This window comes from Leucopleurus acutus, assembly GCF_964270905.1.
Source record: "Leucopleurus acutus genome assembly, chromosome: 6".
NCBI lineage: Eukaryota > Metazoa > Chordata > Mammalia > Artiodactyla > Delphinidae > Leucopleurus > Leucopleurus acutus.
This window is the reverse complement of record NC_139149.1, coordinates 56,402,007-56,420,708: the sequence shown is the minus strand read 5'-3', so window position 1 is coordinate 56,420,708 and position 18,702 is coordinate 56,402,007. Positions and strand designations below refer to the sequence as shown.

At 35.3% G+C, this 18,702-nt stretch overlaps 1 protein-coding gene across 2 annotated transcripts in view; it reads left to right on the top strand.

The window, feature by feature from the left end:
- The window catches only part of FASTKD1 (FAST kinase domains 1), a 33,952-nt gene that overhangs the window by 14,777 nt on the left and 473 nt on the right, over positions 1–18,702 (top strand). For both annotated transcript variants that reach the window (XM_082840772.1, XM_082840773.1), the window contains 8 exons: positions 378–509; positions 5,033–5,519; positions 6,721–6,835; positions 12,470–12,598; positions 14,043–14,174; positions 14,540–14,653; positions 17,507–17,645; positions 18,296–18,410. In XM_082840772.1, coding sequence (XP_082696898.1) covers positions 378–509; positions 5,033–5,519; positions 6,721–6,835; positions 12,470–12,598; positions 14,043–14,174; positions 14,540–14,653; positions 17,507–17,645; positions 18,296–18,410 — 1,363 coding nt within the window. The remainder of the gene's footprint in view (positions 1–377; positions 510–5,032; positions 5,520–6,720; positions 6,836–12,469; positions 12,599–14,042; positions 14,175–14,539; positions 14,654–17,506; positions 17,646–18,295; positions 18,411–18,702) is intronic.

Here is an 18,702-nt window from a genome sequence, read left to right as displayed (position 1 = left end):
GTTAACTTGACATTTAAGAAGAGACAAAAATACATGGTTCAGTTTGTGTATATTTATCTTTTCATTATCATAATATTATATATTCCTTTAAAAGATATTCCTTCTGCCCTAATTCTTCCAACTTATTGTCTCTTCACATTTCCCATTGCTTTTAAGCATCTCCGTTAGAGGACCAGTGGATTTAAGGAAGAAAATTAAATCAGTTTTACATTTCTGTCATCATCTTGAGACAGTTCTTCAAGAACAGAAAACCTTGTGTCATTCATTGCTGTTTCTCCAGCACAGAGCATGTCTGGCATGAAACAGCTCCTCAGTAAAAGTTTAATAAAAGTACATGAATGAACTGGTTATAATACATGTTTTATCATTCTTTTTAGAATTGCTTCAATTCTGTATAAACATTTGGATAACTATAAACCAGTAGAGTTATTGAGGATAACTCAAGCATTGATTTTTCTACATTTTCAAAGTAAAGAGCTTTTTGTGAAACTCAGAGAATTGCTGCTTAGGTAAGATTAAAATAGATGTGTTTAAGTCTTTCGCTATTGTTTTTTTTATTTCTTTATTTCACTGTTTGTTTTCTTTATGTATAGAGTTGTTGGAAGTTTTTTTTTTTTTTTTTTTTTTTTTTTGCGGTACGCGGGCCTCTCACTGTTGTGGCCTGTCCCGTTGCGGAGCACAGGCTCCGGACGCGCAGGCTCAGTGGCCATGGCTCACGGGCCCAGCCACTCCGTGGCATGTGAGATCTTCCCGGATGGGGTCACGAACCCGTGTCCCCTGCATCGGCAGGCGGACTCTCAACCACTGCGCCACGAGGGAAGCCCAGAGTTGTTCGAAGTTTTGAAAGCAGAAATGGGTAGGTTATTAAAAATGTTAAAGACACTCGTCTCCCCGCTATGCCCATTTTGCCAGTGCTTGTGCTTGATATATTTTGAAATGGAAATGAGGTCAGTGGGGTGATGAGTTCCCTAGGTCGTGAATACACAAAGCCAAGCCATTCTCCTTTCCTGCTGGGATGGAATAACCATGAAAAGATTGGAGCTGCTGAAGAAGGCAAAACTCCATTTGGGAGTGCTCACATTTGGGGGCCTTTAGTCTGCTTAGTTGCCTGTTTTAAGGCATATTAAGTTTTTAAATTCGAAATTTTAAAAATAAAATATGTGGGGGTAATGTTAGTGAAAAAGTGTTTTCATACAGATTTTCCCTTTATAATTTTAAAATTTCTGCATTTCTATGGATATAGCATTAATATTTCAACTAAGAAGTTATTCAGTTTTCCATTGACTTTGCATTATGCTAAAATGGAGTTTTCCATTAAAAATTTTTATTTTAAGGATCAGAATAATGAATGAAATTAAAAGCAGGTTAACCTTTTTCCCGTCCATTTTTCCATACTAGTTTGCTTTCTTACTGTGATTTTTGAAAGACCAGGCATGGGACTCTATGCTGTAATCGAAAGAGTGACATATAATTGAAAATGATTTTTACTATAATAAGGTGATATCCATTATGCTTAAGATTTGGTTTTGTTTTTTTTTTTGCGGTACGCGGGCCTCTCACTGTTGTGGCTTCTCCTGTTGCGGAGCACAGGCTCCGAACGTACAGGCTCAGCGGCCATGGCTCACGGGCCCAGCCGCTCCGCGACATGTGGGATCTTCCCGGACCGGGGCACGAACCCATGTCCCCTGCATCGGCAGGCAGACTCTCACCACTGTGCCACCAGGGAAGCCCTATGGTTGAGATTTGAACTGAAGACTAAGAGGTAGCACTTTATCAGATGAGAATTTTGCATGTTAGATGTGGTATAAGAAGATTCACTGTTTTCTTAAAGAAATAACTTTCTTATCAAGATGATTAAGTACAGGACTATTGTGTCTTCACCCTTTCCATATTTAACATGAACTTTCACAAAGCCTCTATTAAGAATTTTATGTTCTAAATTAGATATAAACTGGCCCAGCAACATTACTTATTTGGTCAGCATGATCTTTTTTAAAAGATTAAATTACGAAATACTGTTTGCCTACAGGTATGCTTACAGAAAAATAAGATAGGAGTGGGAGCATCACAGGTGATTTCACTTTACCTGTAATGTTTTTATCTACTTTATTAAAAAACTTGAAGCAAATATGACAGTGTTGAGGTTTAGTAATTCTTTTTTTTTTAAAAAATTATTATTTATTTATTTTTGACTGCGTTGGAACTTCATTGATGTGCGCGGGCTTTCTCTGGTTGCAGTGAGTGGGGGTTCTCATTGCCGTGGCTTCTTTTGTTGCAGAGCACAGGCTCTAGGCGCGAGGGCTTCAGTAGTTGTGGCACGCGGGCTCAGTAGTTGTGGCTCACGGGCTCTAGAGCGCAGGCTCAGTAGTTGTGGCGCACGGGCTTAGTTGCTCCGTGGCATGTGGGATGTTCCTGGACCAGGGATTGAACCCGTGTCCCCTGCATTGGAAGGAGGATTCTTAACCACTGCACCACCAGGGAAGTCCAAGTTTAGTAATTCTGAGTAGCGAGAGCCCTTACATATCTCTGTAATTTAAAATTTTAACCCTTCCCCCTCTTCAGTGTTGAGTGTGTGAAAGAACACAATCTGATTAAAATAGTTTACATAAGCATTTGTATAAATAGCTCCTGAAACCATTTGGGGAACCCAGGGAGTTGATGTGCTGGAATAATATGTTCTTTTTAAAAAAATATATTGAAATATAATCTACATAAAATATACGTATCCCCTCCACATTACCCTACTCCTTCCTCCTTCCCCCTCCTTCCACAGGTTAGCTACTATCCCTGCTTTTACTGCAGAGATTAGTTTTGCCTGTTCAGTGCCTGGCTTCTTTTGTTTAATATTTTATTTATGAGGTTTACCTCATAATGTTTTTGCTGTATACTCTAGTAAGAATGTAACAATTTTTTTTTAGTCTGTTCTAATGTTGACAGGTATTTATTTCCACTTTTTGGCTATTGTAAATATTCCTGTTATGATACGTATTCTCACATGTATCTTTTAGTGAACATATGTGTGCATTTCTGTGGATATTTACCAAGGAGTATGATTGTTGGTTTGTAGGTTATACATATGTTCATCTTCAGTAGATCCTGCTAAACAGTTTTCTATTTTTTTTTTTCTTTTCTTTTTTTAACAGTTCTCTGACTAGGGGTTGAACCCGGGCCACGGTACTGAAAGCCCGCAATCCTAACCACTAGTCCACCAGGGAACTCCAAATAGTTTTCTAAAGTGACTGTGCCAGTTCATATTAGCACTAGCAAAATGTGAGCATTCCTGTTACTCCATATCCTCACCAACACTTGGTATTTTTTTATTTTCTAATGTTAGCCTTGGTGGTGGATTTGTGGTAGTATTGTAAACACAATTGCATATGTAAGTTTTGGAAGTTGAGGAACCACCATAAGGAAAAACATGAATGGAGGTTGGCAGGTTTGTGTCTGTTGGGGGTTTATTTTCAGACAAGTATCACAAGATTGGCAAATACTGAGAGTTCCTATCCCTTGGTCAATTCTGCAAACAGATGTAGCTCTTGGGGACTTTCTTTTCTTTATATAAAATAGTATATTAACTTTTTGTGGTTATAAGAATAAAATAGTCATTTAGTACTTATTGAGTACCTACTTTGTGTCAGGCAATGGACCAAATATTATATGAAAATAATTTTGAGATCCTTTTGTACTTCATAAGCATGATGATTGGGCGTTCACACTATTACGTGAGATGTGCCTCCCTCAAACCTGTTATGATGTCAACATGTGACCCATCTGATGTGAAAAAAAATCATTTTGAAAACAGAGAAAAGTATGAAGAAGAAAATAAAAATCATTTGTAAGCCCTTTCATCTACGGTCAACAGTTTGGTTTATTTCCTTGTGGTATATACTTACATTTTATATCTGTATCTATATCTATATGCTTTCTTTTTCCATAGTTGAGAGTCATGAACGTGCAGCTTTGTATTCTTCCTTCTCCAACCCCCGCACTTAACCTTAACAGCACTTTCCTACATCATTTAAAACTATTTGTAAATGTTTTTAGTGATTGGATATTACCCATCATATGATTTGTACCATAATTCTCTTAACTATTCCCCATCATTGGGTATGTAGACTGTTTTCAAATTTTAGCCACATAAAAAATATGATTAATAACATAACATAAATTTTTGCCTGCATTTTAGATTATTTTCTTAGGCTAGTTTACTAGACAGAGATTGATCATGTCAAATGATATAATTACTTTTAAAGTTCTTAAGCTACTACTAAATTACTTTCCAGAAAGTTTGCACCAACTTTTTAAGTTTACTGTTAGTGAATGAGAAAGCCTGTATCAATGCACCCCTGCTAGCATTGAACATTATCATTATTTTAATATGCTAACTTAATATTTTTAAAAGTAACTCAGTTTTGTTTTAATTTATATTTGACTATCTCTTCCAACACTTCTAACCCTAAAGATTCTTTAAAAGCTCCCAGTTTTTAATTTGTATTTTAACAACTGCTGTCCTGGTGGTAGGGCTTTTACCATAGGGGTTTGGGAAAGGAGGAATGGAGAATGGGGTCAATTGGATGCGCTGTTATCCTGTTTTTGTTTTTTTAAAGCTAGGCTTCTTATGTAGCAGAAGAAAGAAGGGAATCACTATTACTGAGTGGTCACTCTTTGCCTGTTCTAGGTCATACCAGCTCCTGACAGGTCACATCAGAAATTCAGTCCAAGTTCCATCTCCAGCTGCAGCACTGCAGACATTGTTCTGACACTGACGTTTTGTTTGTCAGGGACTATGGTTTTATTTTTGCATAAAAAATTGGGGCAGTGCTTTAGAACATCTTAAGGCTTCCCTTAGTAATCCTTTAAGAGGCTGTCATCTTTGAATTTATCCAACCCTTCTTAAATTAACTTATATTTTAAGCCTATCACACCTATTAATTGTAATAGTAATTATATATTCATATTTTAATATTTATATGTGTATTGGTTTTTTTGCTGATGTATTAATTTTGTTCTTTTCATTTTTCCCTCTTTATAGTTATTTGAAAGTCAGTGTCATACCTAGTGAGATTTCCCTCCTGGTTTGTGCTCTTTCGATGCTTCCTTCTCCTCACTTAGACGAAGCAAGGATATCTCAAATTGAAGCAGTTTTACCACAGTGTGACCTAAATGACCTGAATAGTTTTGCCACATCTGTTTTAAGATGTATTCAGTTTGATCCCATGTATCGGAATAATACTCCTGGGAAACAGTTGAAACTACTTCAAAAATTAGATCACTACGGTCGTCAGAGACTACAAAAATGCAGCAGTTTGAATCTGTTATGGGAAGAAGTTAAATCTCTAAAAGGAGACTGGTTTGCTGATTCACTTCTTGAAGAAACTGTTGTTACCTTACAGCGTTTGATGGATGAAATTAATTACATAAATGTTGCAGGGATTGCATCTTTTATTTCTAGAACTAACTACCTCAGTACTTCGCTACTTGATAGGATAGCCTCAGTGGTCCTTCAGCAGAATGAAAAGGTGAAATTGAAATGTTTGTTACACATTAGTTTTACATAGTTGTCAGCTTCTAGAAGAATAAATGTTTATCATAAGTACTTTGAGAACTTGATTGGAATTTGAAGTTTAAAAATTAAGCTCTAGTGGGAATTCCCTGGTGGTCCAGTGGTTAGGACTCTGCACTTTCACTGCTGAGGGCCTGGGTTCAATCCCTGGTCAGGGAACTAAGATCCCATAAGCCACGGAGCGTGGCCAAAAAAAAAAAGATTAAGCTCTTGTTTCTGGTTCAGCAATTTGTCGTTCCTCCCCTTAAAACCCCTTCTTCCAGCAGTGCAGATTTGGGGAGATCAGCTGTCATCTTTTGGTGTATTACAAATATTGTTAAGATCAGTCAAAATTCATTGACTAGAAGGAAATTCTTAAAATGATAGTTGTATAAGGATAAAGAAGATGAATGATTTTTGTTTTCTTTTTCTTGTTTTCTATAATCCTGTGATAGTTACTTTTACTATTTAAAAACTATTCAAAAGAGTGAGATAAGTGTGAAAACTGAGAAAATTATAAGATCTCCACTGACTTCAATATTCTTGAATTGTCAGTGTGTCTTACACATTTATTTCTGGAACTTGTAAAATGCTGCTTTTTGGATTATGTGAGAAGACAGTCACTTACAAAATCTATTATATAGATCAGGATATGGCTTTTACTTAGAAGACATTATTTCTAATAAGTGAAAATAAAAGTCTGTAGTGCCTGCCAGTTATTAAGTATTGGCTGAATGAATAAAAAAGAAAAAGAAGGAAAGAAAGAAAAATGAATTATGATTATTATAAACTAAAAAACTTCCTTAATTACATTATATTATGAGTCTATAAAATGTGCTGATATCATGGAAATTAGTGACACTATTTTCTTGTCATTTTAATGACTAAGGAATTCTGGAACAGGATTTTATACCAAACAAAATCAATCTGTAGCTTATCTGATTTATTTTTCCTGCATTAATATTTAGAGTTACTAGAAATTAGTGGTGGAATTAAATAAATTATAGCAAGGTAGAAAACTTAATAAACAGAATGATACATGTGTCATTTAACTGTGGGCATGTTCATTTAACTATAGGCATGTTAGATAAAGACTTCTGCTTAAGATAATAATTAGGCTAAATTTTGTTTTGTTTTGCTGAAGTTGAAGCAATAACTTTTTTGTTCTATTTTTACAGATTCATCCTTTTGCAATCCTTGCTATTATTCTTCCGTTCAGCGCCCTGAACTATGATCCACCTCAAAGGGATGAATTTTTCGGAACTTGCCTTCAACACCTTAATTCTTACCTAAGTAGGTATATTGTTTGGTAATACATTGATGAGGAGGTTGGAGGATACTGTTGCTGCTACTCTAATACATATTCCTTTTTAAAGGATAGTGATAATAGCCATGAGTTTTATACCTTCAAAAAATATTTTGGATCCATTTTTTAAACTTTTTTATTATGAAAAATGTAAAAATTACATTAAAAAGTGAAAGAATTGAACAAGTAGCACCTATAAACTCACTGGTTAGATTCAGTGGTTCACATTTTACCATATTTGCTTTACTGTTTGTTTCTCTTGCTCTCTTGTTTTTTTTCTAAGCCATTTCAAAGTAAGTTGTAGGCACTGTGACTCTTTACCCCTAATTGCTTAGGCATACACCTCCTAAGAATAATGATCTCCTACATCACCACAATCCTGTTAATCACACCTAAGAATATTAATAGTCCCCTAATACCTAATACACAATCCATTTTTAAATCTCTCTCATTCTCAAAGTACCTTATTTAGAGTGGTTATTTTGGACCCAGGATTCGATCAAGGTTCACTCATTCCGTTAAGTTATCTCTTTGGTATCTTATGGTCTAGAATATTCTCTGGTTTTTGTTTTTTGTTGTTTGTTTTTTGCTCTGCATTGACTTAAGATAAAGATTTTTTGTTATCTAAGTTTTCTTTTTTTTTAAATAAATTTATTTATTTTTTATTTATTTTTGGCTGTGTTGGGTCTTTGTTGCTGCGTGCGGGCTTTCTCTAGTTGTGGCGAGCAGGGGCTACTCTTAGTTGTGGTGCACGGGCTTCTCATGGCGGTGGCTTCTCTTGTTGAGGAGCATGGGCTCTAGGTGCAGGGGCTTTAGTAGTTGCAGCGTGTGGGCTCAGTAGTTGTGGCTGGTAGGCTTCAGTAGTTGTGGCATATGGGCTCAGTAGTTGTGGCTCACGGGCTCTAGAGCGCAGGCTCAGTAGTTGTGGTGCATGGGCTTAGTTGCTCCGCAGCATGTGGGATCTTCCCGGACCAGGGCTTGAACCTGTGTCCCCTGCACTGTCAGGTGGATTCTTAACCACTGCTCCACCAGGGATGTCCCTAAGTTTTCAAATACACAGTAAAATTGAAAGAACAATGTAACAAACATCTGTATACTGTATACCCACAATGTAGCTTTTGAATAATTATTAACATTTTGCCACATTTGCTGTGTGTGGTGTGTGTGTGTGTGTGTGTGTGTGTGTGTGTGTGTGTGTGTGTGTGTGTGTGTGTGTGTATGATGAACCACTTGAAGTGTCAGCCCTAAATACTTCAGGTTATAAGGACATTCTTCTATGTAAGCACAATACCAGTACCACACTTAAGAAAGTGAACAAGTACCACCTTCTACCTACTCAGTCCATAATAAAAATTTCCCAATTGTCACCAAATTTTCTTTGATAAATTTTTTAAAGAAACCAACGTTGAGTTGTTATGTCACTTTCTCCTAATCTTTCTTTTTCTTGATGTTTATTTTTTGCAATAGAGGTTGGCCATTTATTGTGGGTTGTGCCACATTCTGCATTTGTCTGAGTGCTTGCTTTTAACTTGCTCCTCCATCTCCTGTGCTCCTAGTAAACTGGAAGTTAGTTATAGATGCTTGATTAGATTCAGATTAAACATTTTCAGCAAAAAATGCCTTTATGTGGTGCTGTATACCTGATATTTGTATCATTTCTGGAGACATATAACATTTGATTGTTGTCAATTTTAAAAGTTTGTTCATTTTTTAAATAGAAAATAAATATTTCTTAAGGTCCTATGTAGATGTTTATTAATTGTCAGAAAGGTTGCTGCTCTGGTGCTGATTATTATGTGTCTCTTTAAAAAGTCTAAATAGTGTTTCAGTGCCAGAAAAAAGTGGAGTAGAAATACTCCTTCCTACTGTTGGCCTTAGCAGAAGCAGTACGTGAGGGTAGCGGAGGCAGGAAATTATTTTTTTCTTTTCATTCTTTATTTTGGTCCTGAATTGTATTTCTTTCTGTTTGGCCTTAAAGAAAAAGGTTTTAATGCTGCTTCTCTTCTCAGACCCACATGTCTCACTTGTCAATATAGTGTGTTTTAGAAGTGAAATGTCTGGCTCAGTAGTTACTGCTTTTTCAGTCAACATTCACCAAGTACTTATTGTCAGGCAGTCTTTAGTCACTGGAGATATAGGAGAGAATAAAAACACGTAGACTCTACCATTGTTGATTTTACTTTCTGATGGGGTGAAACTGGCATAGACAATAAACAAATACATAAGGTGAAATGGTGATAAGTATTTAAGACCACTAGAGCAGGGTAGGTGTGTACGATGGAGGATAGTGAGGTGGGCTGGATGGAGCGAGGAGGTGTCATTGACCATGGATTGAATGAAGTGAGACACCATTCAGGATGATGTGTCAAAAAATCTAAACAGGGCTTCCCTGGTGGCGCAGTGGTTGAGAGTCCGCCTGCCAATGCAGGGGACATGGGTTTGTGCCCCGATCTGGGAAGATCCCACATGCTGCAGAGCGGCTGGGCCCATGAGCCATGGTCGCTGAGCCTGCGCGTCCAGAGCCTGCGCTCCGCAACGGGAGAGGCCACAGTAGTGAGAGGCCCACGTACCGCCAAAAAAAAAAAAAAAAATCTAAACAATCATCATCAAAAAATCTAGAAACAATAAATGCCAGAGAGGGTGTGGTTGGTGGGAGTGCAAATTGATATAGCCACTATGGAGAACACTATGGAGGTTCCTTGAAAAATTAACCATAGAACTACCATATGACCCAGCAATCCCACTACTGGGCATATACCCTGAGAAAATCATAATTCAAAAAGAGTCATTTATCACAGTGTTCATTGCAGCACTATTTACAGTAGCCAGGACATGGAAGCAACTTAAATGTCCATCGACAGAGGAATGGATAAAGAAGATGTGGCACATATATACAATGGAATATTACTCAGCCATAAAAAGGAACGAAACTGAGTTATCTGTAGTGAAGTGGATGGACCTAGAGTCTGTCATACAGAGTGAAGTAAGTCAGAAAGAGAAAAACAAATACCGTACGCTAATTCATGTATATGGAATTTAAAAAAGCGGTACTGATGAACCTAGTGGCAGGGCAGAAATAAAGGCGCAGGTGCAGAGAATGGACTTGAGGGCACGGGGTGGGGCGGTTAGAGGAGGCTAGGACATAGTGAGAGAGCAGCATTGACATATATACACTATCAAATGTAAAATAGATAGCTAGTGGGAAGCTGCTGCATCACGATCAGCTTGGTGCTTTGTGATGACCTAGAGGGGTGGGATAGGGAAGGTGGGAGGGAAGCTCAAGAGGGAGGGGATATGGGGATATTTGTATACATATGGTTGATTCACTTTGTAGTACAGCAGAAACTAACAACATTGTAAAGCAATTATACTCCGGTAAAGATGTGAAAAAAAAAAAAAAGAGAGGTTGACTCATGTCCATAGGTGGGGAAGAGAATCCCAGGGTAAAGAAAAGCAAGTGCAAAAGGCCCTGAGGTGAGAACATGCCTGGTTTCTTTCGGGAACAGCAGATTCAGTGTGGCAGGAGTGGAATGCGGGAGACTGAGTTGGTAGGAGAAGAGGTTGGAGAGACAGCCAGAGACCAGCTTCCGCAGAGCTTTTTGCTCTGCCTGGAGAGTAAGAAATTCCTATTCTGTCATCCAAGCAACAAATACTTACCTGGGAGCTTCCACATCCAGCATAAGGTGTTAGGCTCTATATTAGGGCAGGAATTGTTTCTCTAGGCTTGTAGACCTCTAGGTAGGCTGTGTGAGACCAGTATAAATATATTAATTATGTCAGTATGATGCTCATGGGCTTTGCTCCATTTTTGTGGGGTCTATATGCTAGATAGTGTCTAACCATGTCTAGTTTTGTGTGTCTCTAATAGACAAAATGGGACTGATATGTATGTGTTTATTCATGTATGGGTGTATACATGTGTGGCATTCATATATACCCCCTTTTAGTGATACAACTATATATAGAAAGATGAGACTTGAAACTGAAAGATGAGACTTTGAGTGTGCTCTCCTGGTTGTTCAGTTGTGTGTCAACAATCAGAAGGAAATGAAAATACATTTTTTTTTTCTTCAAATAAAGGATATAAGAGATGAGAGTTTGAGAAGTACAGCTTTGATTTTTTTTTAAGACTTACTGGGAAAATGTTTGGAAAATTCTTGGAGACCTGTATAAGCAAAATTCTAATGGAATAATACTTTATTTTGAATAAACATTAGTTTTGACATCAATTTTGCTGGTGGAGATTATCGCTATTAACCTTGTTTGTGACTTGATCCTGCTTTATTAAATAAACTCAGCAAAACATTGAAGAGATTTAACATCTTTTTTTGTCCTTTGTAAGAACATTGCTGCTAATAGCACATTTTAGAGGACCCCTTCCCTCTCATCAGAAATGTCTCTTGGGAGAGAAAGACAAATATCATATGATAGATATCACTTATATGTGGAATCTAAAATATGATACAAACGAACTTATTGACTAAATGGAAACAGACTCATGACATAGAAGACAAACTTATGGTTACCAAAGGGGAAAGGGGGTGGGGGAGGGATAAATTAGGAGTTTCGGATTAGCAGATACAAACAATTGATACTATATGTAAAGTAGATAAACAAGTTCCTACTGTATACCACAGGGAACTATATTCAATGTCCTGTAATAAACCATAATGGAAAGGAGTATGAAAAAGAGAATATATGTATGTATATGTATAACTGAATCACTTTGCTGTATACCAGAAACTAACACAACATTGTAAATCAACTATACTTCAATAAAAATTAAAAAAAGAAAAAAAAAGAAAATATCTCTTGGATGAAGCAAATCCGGTAAATAACCTCAAGCCTTATCTCTGAGTCACTTACCGTGTTGCTGGCTGACAGGTAAGGGAGGAGGTACTGAGTGAGACCTGAGCTTCATATACGTCTGTACCCAGCCTGGGGGTCTGAGAGCCCTAGAGAGTAGCACAAGACCGTGGTGCAGACTCCAGAGCTGGACTCTCCAAGTTAAATCTCACCCTCCACTTGCTAACCATGTGACTTGGGGCAAGTCATTAAACTTCTTTGTGCTTCAGTACACTCAGTTTATAAAACGGAGATAATAATCATTCCTACTTTACACTGAAGTGAGGTTTAAATGAGTTAATATTTGTAAAGTGCTTAGAAAGATTCTGCACACATTCTGAGCGATATTATCAGTATATAGAGACTGGGATCACTTATTTTTACATACTCCACTGACCCTTTGTTTTCAGTCTTTCTCTTTTCAAGGCAGTTTTAAAGACTTTTAATGGAAGTATAATAATAACACAGAAATGTGTACATATCCTTAGTATATATATAGTATGTGAATTTATACAAATTGAATCAGCCAAGGAATCAGTACCCAGATCAAGAAATAGAATATTAGCATAGTACCCTTCTCCCCGGCCCTCATTCCCATTCTTCACCCACCCAGAGGTAACCACTTTACCACTATCTGGACTTGTGACAGTATAGATTAATTTTGTCAAGGTTGTGTTTGTATTATTTTTTTAAAACCTGGTTTTACCTGAATAAAGTATATATTACGTATATGTGAAGCAGCTGTACATTTTAATTTTTTTTTAATCTTGTTCTAGGTATATTGGATCCTCTCAAGTTAGTGTTTCTTGGTTACTCTTTGGCCACACGTGAATATTTTTCAGAAGATCTACTGAAGGCAATTTTTAACATTAGATTCTTAGCCAAATTAGATTCTCAACTTGAACGTATGTATATATGTGTGTGTGTATATATATATATTTTTTTATTGTTTAGGAGTATTTTATTCACGTGGGTGATAAATGTATGATTTTTCTTTATAATTATGTGTTAAACTATACATATAGATTTTATGCATTTTTCCTGTATGTAAATTTCATAAGCGAAAAAAGTTAAAAATAATGTGATAAGATACATAAAAACACTTTCAAAGAAAAACTGCTATATACTTGTTAAACATTATTATTAAAAAACAATAAACTTTTTGCTTTACAACAAGCAAGCGTAATATATTTTTTACTTTAATAAATTATCACTTGTATTTTATATCCAAGTTTCAGCTCTACCTACATACTAAAGCACTTAAATGTTAATACTGGGTTATTTTTCTGTTTATAAAAGTATTTCCTGATTATTGTAGAAAATTTAGATTATAGAACAGTATAAAATAGAAAATAAAAGATTATTCATAATCTTACCACCAAGTGAAACTACCGCTTTTAATGTTTTGGAGTATTTCTTTTCTGTCTCCTGCCCTTATATGTATGTTTATATACCTATATATATTTTAAAACAAAATTTGAATTATACATATGTTCACTTTTGTCTGTTGCTTTTGTCATTGAACTATATTTTGAACAATTTTCCATGATATTAAATATTTTTTGATGTCATGATTTTTTAGTCTATAGAATCTGCCATTATAAGGAAGTAATAAAATTTGTTAGCATGTAGGTTGTTTCCAATTCTTCATTACCATAAATAATGATTATTATACGTGAGTCATTGCCCTCATCTTTGTTTCCTTAGGATAGACTGCTAAATGTGGAATATTAGGTCAATGAATATTTTTTAGTAGTATTTTTTAAAATGTAGTTTTTTTTGTTTTTATTTATTTATTTTTGGCTGCTTTGGTTCTTCGTTGTTGTGCACGGCTTTCTCTAGTTGCGATGAGCAGGGCTACTGTTCGTTGCGGTGCGCGGGCTTTTCATTGCAGTGGCTTCTCTTGTTGCGGAGCACGGGCTCTAGGCGCGCGGGCTTCAGTAGTTGTGGCACTGGCTTCAGTAGTTGTGGTTTGTGGGCTCTAGAGCACAGGCTTATTTGTTGTGGTGCATGGACTTAGTTGCTCCGTGGCATGTGGGATCTTCCCGGACCAGGGCTCGAACCCATGTCCCCTTCATTGGCAGGCGGATTCTTAACCACTGTGCCACCAGAGGAGCCCCTAAAATGTAGTTTTAATATTCATAATTAGTGAAAAACATAGGTGTTTGTCCTAATCATCCCACTGAATATAATAATTTAAAAATATAAAGCATGTGTATGCAAATGAAATGATTTTGTAATATGAGAATAAAAGTTACAACCATTATGGGGATAAATGAATGTGAAAAATGAATCGTCTTTGCTAAGTTCAAGCTATCAAAGTCTATTAATGTATTTTTTTAATTTCAGTTTTATGTTCATCTCTAAATATGAAGGTCCAATTTCGTCTTATGGAATTAAATAGAGCAGTCTGCTTGGAATGTCCTGAATATCAGATTCCATGGTTTCATGACCGCTTCTGTCAACAGCAGTATAAAAAAGGTTTGAATTTTGTTTGGGTCAGAAAGTAAAGCTTAATTCTAAAGTACATTATTAGGTAGTACACTGTTTTTATTGTTAAAACTAACCATGACACCAGAGTTGCCAAGAGTGCCATAACTTGTTTAATGGAACCATTTTGTAGAGAAATTTGTGTTGTAAGTATTTCTTAATATTTAGGACACTAAACCTCTTTTGGTAGAGAGCCAAAGAACTTGTGCTGAATTTAGTGTTATTGCAGGTGGTATTACAATACATGGAAACTCTTGTTGGAAATATTAATCTATTTTTCAGTTTGTAGATACGGGATGATTTTCATTCAAAAGCTGATTATTTTAAGTGAACTAATTATTTTTATTTTCCTGAAGATTTTGGCTGTATGAATGGAGCACAACAGCAGATTTATAAAATGTTAGCAGAGGTACTAGGAGGAATCAATTTTGTAAAAGCCTCTGTTCTTACACCTTATTACTACACAATAGGTAAGTGTTTAATGATGCTCATGGGCTTTGCTCCATTTTTGTGGGGTCTATATGCTAGATAGTGTCTAACCATGTCTAGTTTTGTGTGTCTCTAATAGACAAAATGGGACTGATATGTATGTGTTTATTCATGTATGGGTGTATACATGTGTGGCATTCATATATACCCCCTTTTAGTGATACAACTATATATAGAAAGATGAGACTTGAAACTGAAAGATGAGACTTTGAATGTGCTTTCCTGGTTGTTCAGTTGTGTGTCAACAATCAGAAGGAAATGAAAATACATTCTTTTTTTTTTTCTTCAAATAAAGGATATAAGAGATGAGAGGTAGGTTATTAGCTACTTAGCTAACCTATGGTAGCTAAGCTAACCTATGGTAGCTTATTAGCTACTTTCAGAAAGCCAAACTAAACAGAATCATCTCATCAATTGGAATTTTAAAACTTTAAAAAAATTTTTTTCGTTATCTTGGAAATTTTCAGGAAATTCCCTGGTGATCCAGTGGTTAGGACTCTGCACTTCCACTGAAGGGGGTATGGCTTCAATCCCTGGTTGGGGAACTAGGATTATTATATCCCAAGCCCATTGTATTGCCAACTCATATTTGTACCTCATGTTGTCAAGAAGCTTATTTTTATGTGAAAATATATATAGATCATTAAAAATAAGATTTAATTGGTAATATTTGTATATAAGGATGTGGTATAATTAAGACAATACAGTAGTATGATTAAGAACTAAGGATTGGAAGAAAACACTCATTTATAGGATACGTAATACGTGCTTATAGAAAAACCAGAAAGGACAGATAACAAAGAGGAAAATCACCCATGATACAAACACTCTTTACTTTTGGTGTCTATGTTTCTCCTTCTGACTTTTTTTTCATTTTTAATGACATTTGTTGTTTTCTTTCTAATTTTACAAGCAATACATGTTCATGTGTGCAAGCAATATGTACTTTAAAAAGTTCTGACTTTTTAAAAACCAAAATGGCTTATTTTATAGTGTTTGTAGCTTTGTTTATATGTTGTGAATATTTTTCTATGCCAACAAATATAATTATACATTATTTTTAGTGACTGCATAATATTTCATTGAATGACTATGCTGTGATTTATTAAGGTTTTTTGCTGGTATGTGCATCTTTCAAACAATGCTGTAATTTCATATGACAACAACAGTAATTGATACACTTACATATTATTATGTTACATATTAATTATGTGTTAGATATTATGATGTGTTTTATATATATAAACTTATTATATCCCTATAAGTTTTGCAAGTTATTCTATTTTATAGATAAGGAAACTGAGGCCCAGAGACATTGTTGTTTGCCCAAGGTTATGTAGCTGGCAGATGGCAAAGCCAGGATGACCTAGGCATTCTAGCTCCAGAATTCATTTTCTTTATGAGAAAAGTATATTTCATGTTTGATAATTAACTTGAAGATGTTTCAGTGCCCCAGTTTCCCTTATATATAAAGAATAGGTAATTAAACCTACTTTTTCTTCCTTTTCATTCATTGTTTCTTTTTCATTTTTCTTGGTTTAAATACATTTTTATGATTGTTTTTATTATGTAAAAATTTCATACATATTCAAGAATAGAATAGTATAATGAACCCTCATCCAGCATTAAAAATTATTAATACTCACTAATCAGAGTCCCACCTGATCTTTTTCAAGCAAATCACAGATAATATATCATTTTAGAATGTATATCTAAAAGGATATATAACCACAGTGCCATCATTTTCACCTCTACAACTATTCATAATAATTTCTTAATATTATATAGCTTGTCAACGTTCAAGTGTCTCAATTATCTTTTATATGTTTTATTTTACTGTTTGTTGGACTTTTCCAGTTGAAACCCTGTGGTGTCATTCAACATGCTCCTGCATCCCCTATTTTTTCTGTAAACCAGTAGTTAGATATAGAGGCTTGATTAGATTCAGGTTAGCTTAGGAGTGGCAGTGGTCATTTTTTTGGCCAGCTTTTTCATAGGTCGTATGTGCTTCTTACTGCATCTTATCAGAAGACATACAATTCTGGTTGTCCCCTTTTTATTATATTAAGATTCATCAGTGTGTTTATATGTTGTCAGCTTATCCGTTAGGAAGCTTTCCCATCAGCTTTTCACCTACTGATTTTAGCAGCTATTAAAATTATTGTCTAAATGCATTATTCATCAAGGGTGGAAAAGTAGTGATATTCTACATCTGTCATTCTGCATTTATTAGTTGGAATTTGTCTAAAAAGAACTTTCCTATGTCAACTGTTTAGTTACCCTATGTACAGTTCATACAGGAAAGACAGGATACATGCTTCAATCTTTGTCTTTACTAATTTTCAGATGAGTTGGTTTAGCTTCCTCCAGTTGTGACCAAGAGATTTAAGGGGATTAAAATAAAACTGTAATGTGATTTGGCTTAGTGCAGTGCTAAATATAGCCCCCATGCTAAATAATAGTTTAGTAATACTTGCTGGTTGATTTTTATTCATTGATTTTCAAAGAGAGGTGATCTTGGACTAGATCATATATATAAAATAAGCTGGATAGGGACTTCCCTGGCGGTCCATTGGTTAAGACTCCAAGCGTCCACTGCAGGGGGCACGGGTTCAATCCCTGGTCGGGGAACTAAGATCCTGCATGCTGCGTGGTGTGGCCAAAATAAATAAATAAATAAATGAAATAAGTTGGATAATTAGGGAGGTACCTCATTCTTCATGTTTGTGTGTGTGTGTCTTTATATACATGTATAAATATTTAAAATATATCTTAAAATTTTACCTATAAGAATTTACCTAATTCATATTGTTGGTTCCTGTACTTTCTTATAGATTTTGAGTGTATCTTGGATAAAAGGAAAAAACCTATTCCGTATGGAAGCCATAATACAACTTTGGGAAAACTACCAAAAATACACTCGGAATTAAATACTCAAATAGCTGGATCAAGACTGCCACCAGGAGCTGAAAAGTACCTTTCTTAGTTTCAGATTTTGTTATCTAAATGTTAAATTTGGCACGATTTAATGAACGCAGCTATCAAGGATTATTTATAGTAGAATCTGCTCCTCATATATCTCATGCATGCTACCCACATACCTTTGCTTTTCTTGTGCTTTCTGCTTTAATCTCCATCCTTCATTGTCCAAAACCTAGCAATATCTAAAGCACTAACCTTCAAGTTGTCCTCAGTGGAAATAAATAGTGTCTTCTTCTTTGGACCTCCCATGCCTCTCTACTTTTCGGATAGCACATAGCTGCTTCCTACACTGCATTACAGTTACATACTATGTATCATATGTTCTTTGTTAGACTATAAAGTGTGTCCTTTTATTTTTGTATCCCTCACAGTGCCTTACATATGGTAGGTGCATAATAAATATGTATTGGACAAAGAAACAAATAGATGAAAGCATGCAGATACTTACTATAATTTGGTTTAATTCTAATGAATCGGATAACTTGTCATTAATTACTAATTTAAGTAGAAAAATAACTTAGTATACTCATTTATTCATTTGGCGGTTTTTAGATTATAAAGATGCACCCTTGTTCCTGAAAGGCTTATAATTTTTCAGTTTCTCAATTTCAGAAGTAAATATTTATTTTCATCTTATGTAGGATTGCTTTGGAATTTTTGGATTCGAGAGCATTTTGTAGAAACATCCCTCATGTAAAAGGAAAATCTGCTATGAAAAAACGACACTTGGAAATTTTGGGGTATCATGTAATTCAGGTATGAAATACTTATGTAATTCAGCCTTTAAAAAACCCAGAGACACTGGCTTTACATGTGTCCCCTTTTAAGGTGAAAGTTGTAGAATTACCTTTTTTTTTAATATTAAAAAAAAGCTATATTAAAATCTCTCTGAAATAGAATACCCTCTGTTTTTTTTTAAGAATAGTAAATAAAAATAATTTTTAAAATTGTCTCTAGAAGATCTCTTGATTTTTATATTCATCTTACAATAAAGAGAGACACTATGGAGATGGATGGAGTTATAAGAGAAAAAGGCTAGTGTATAAAT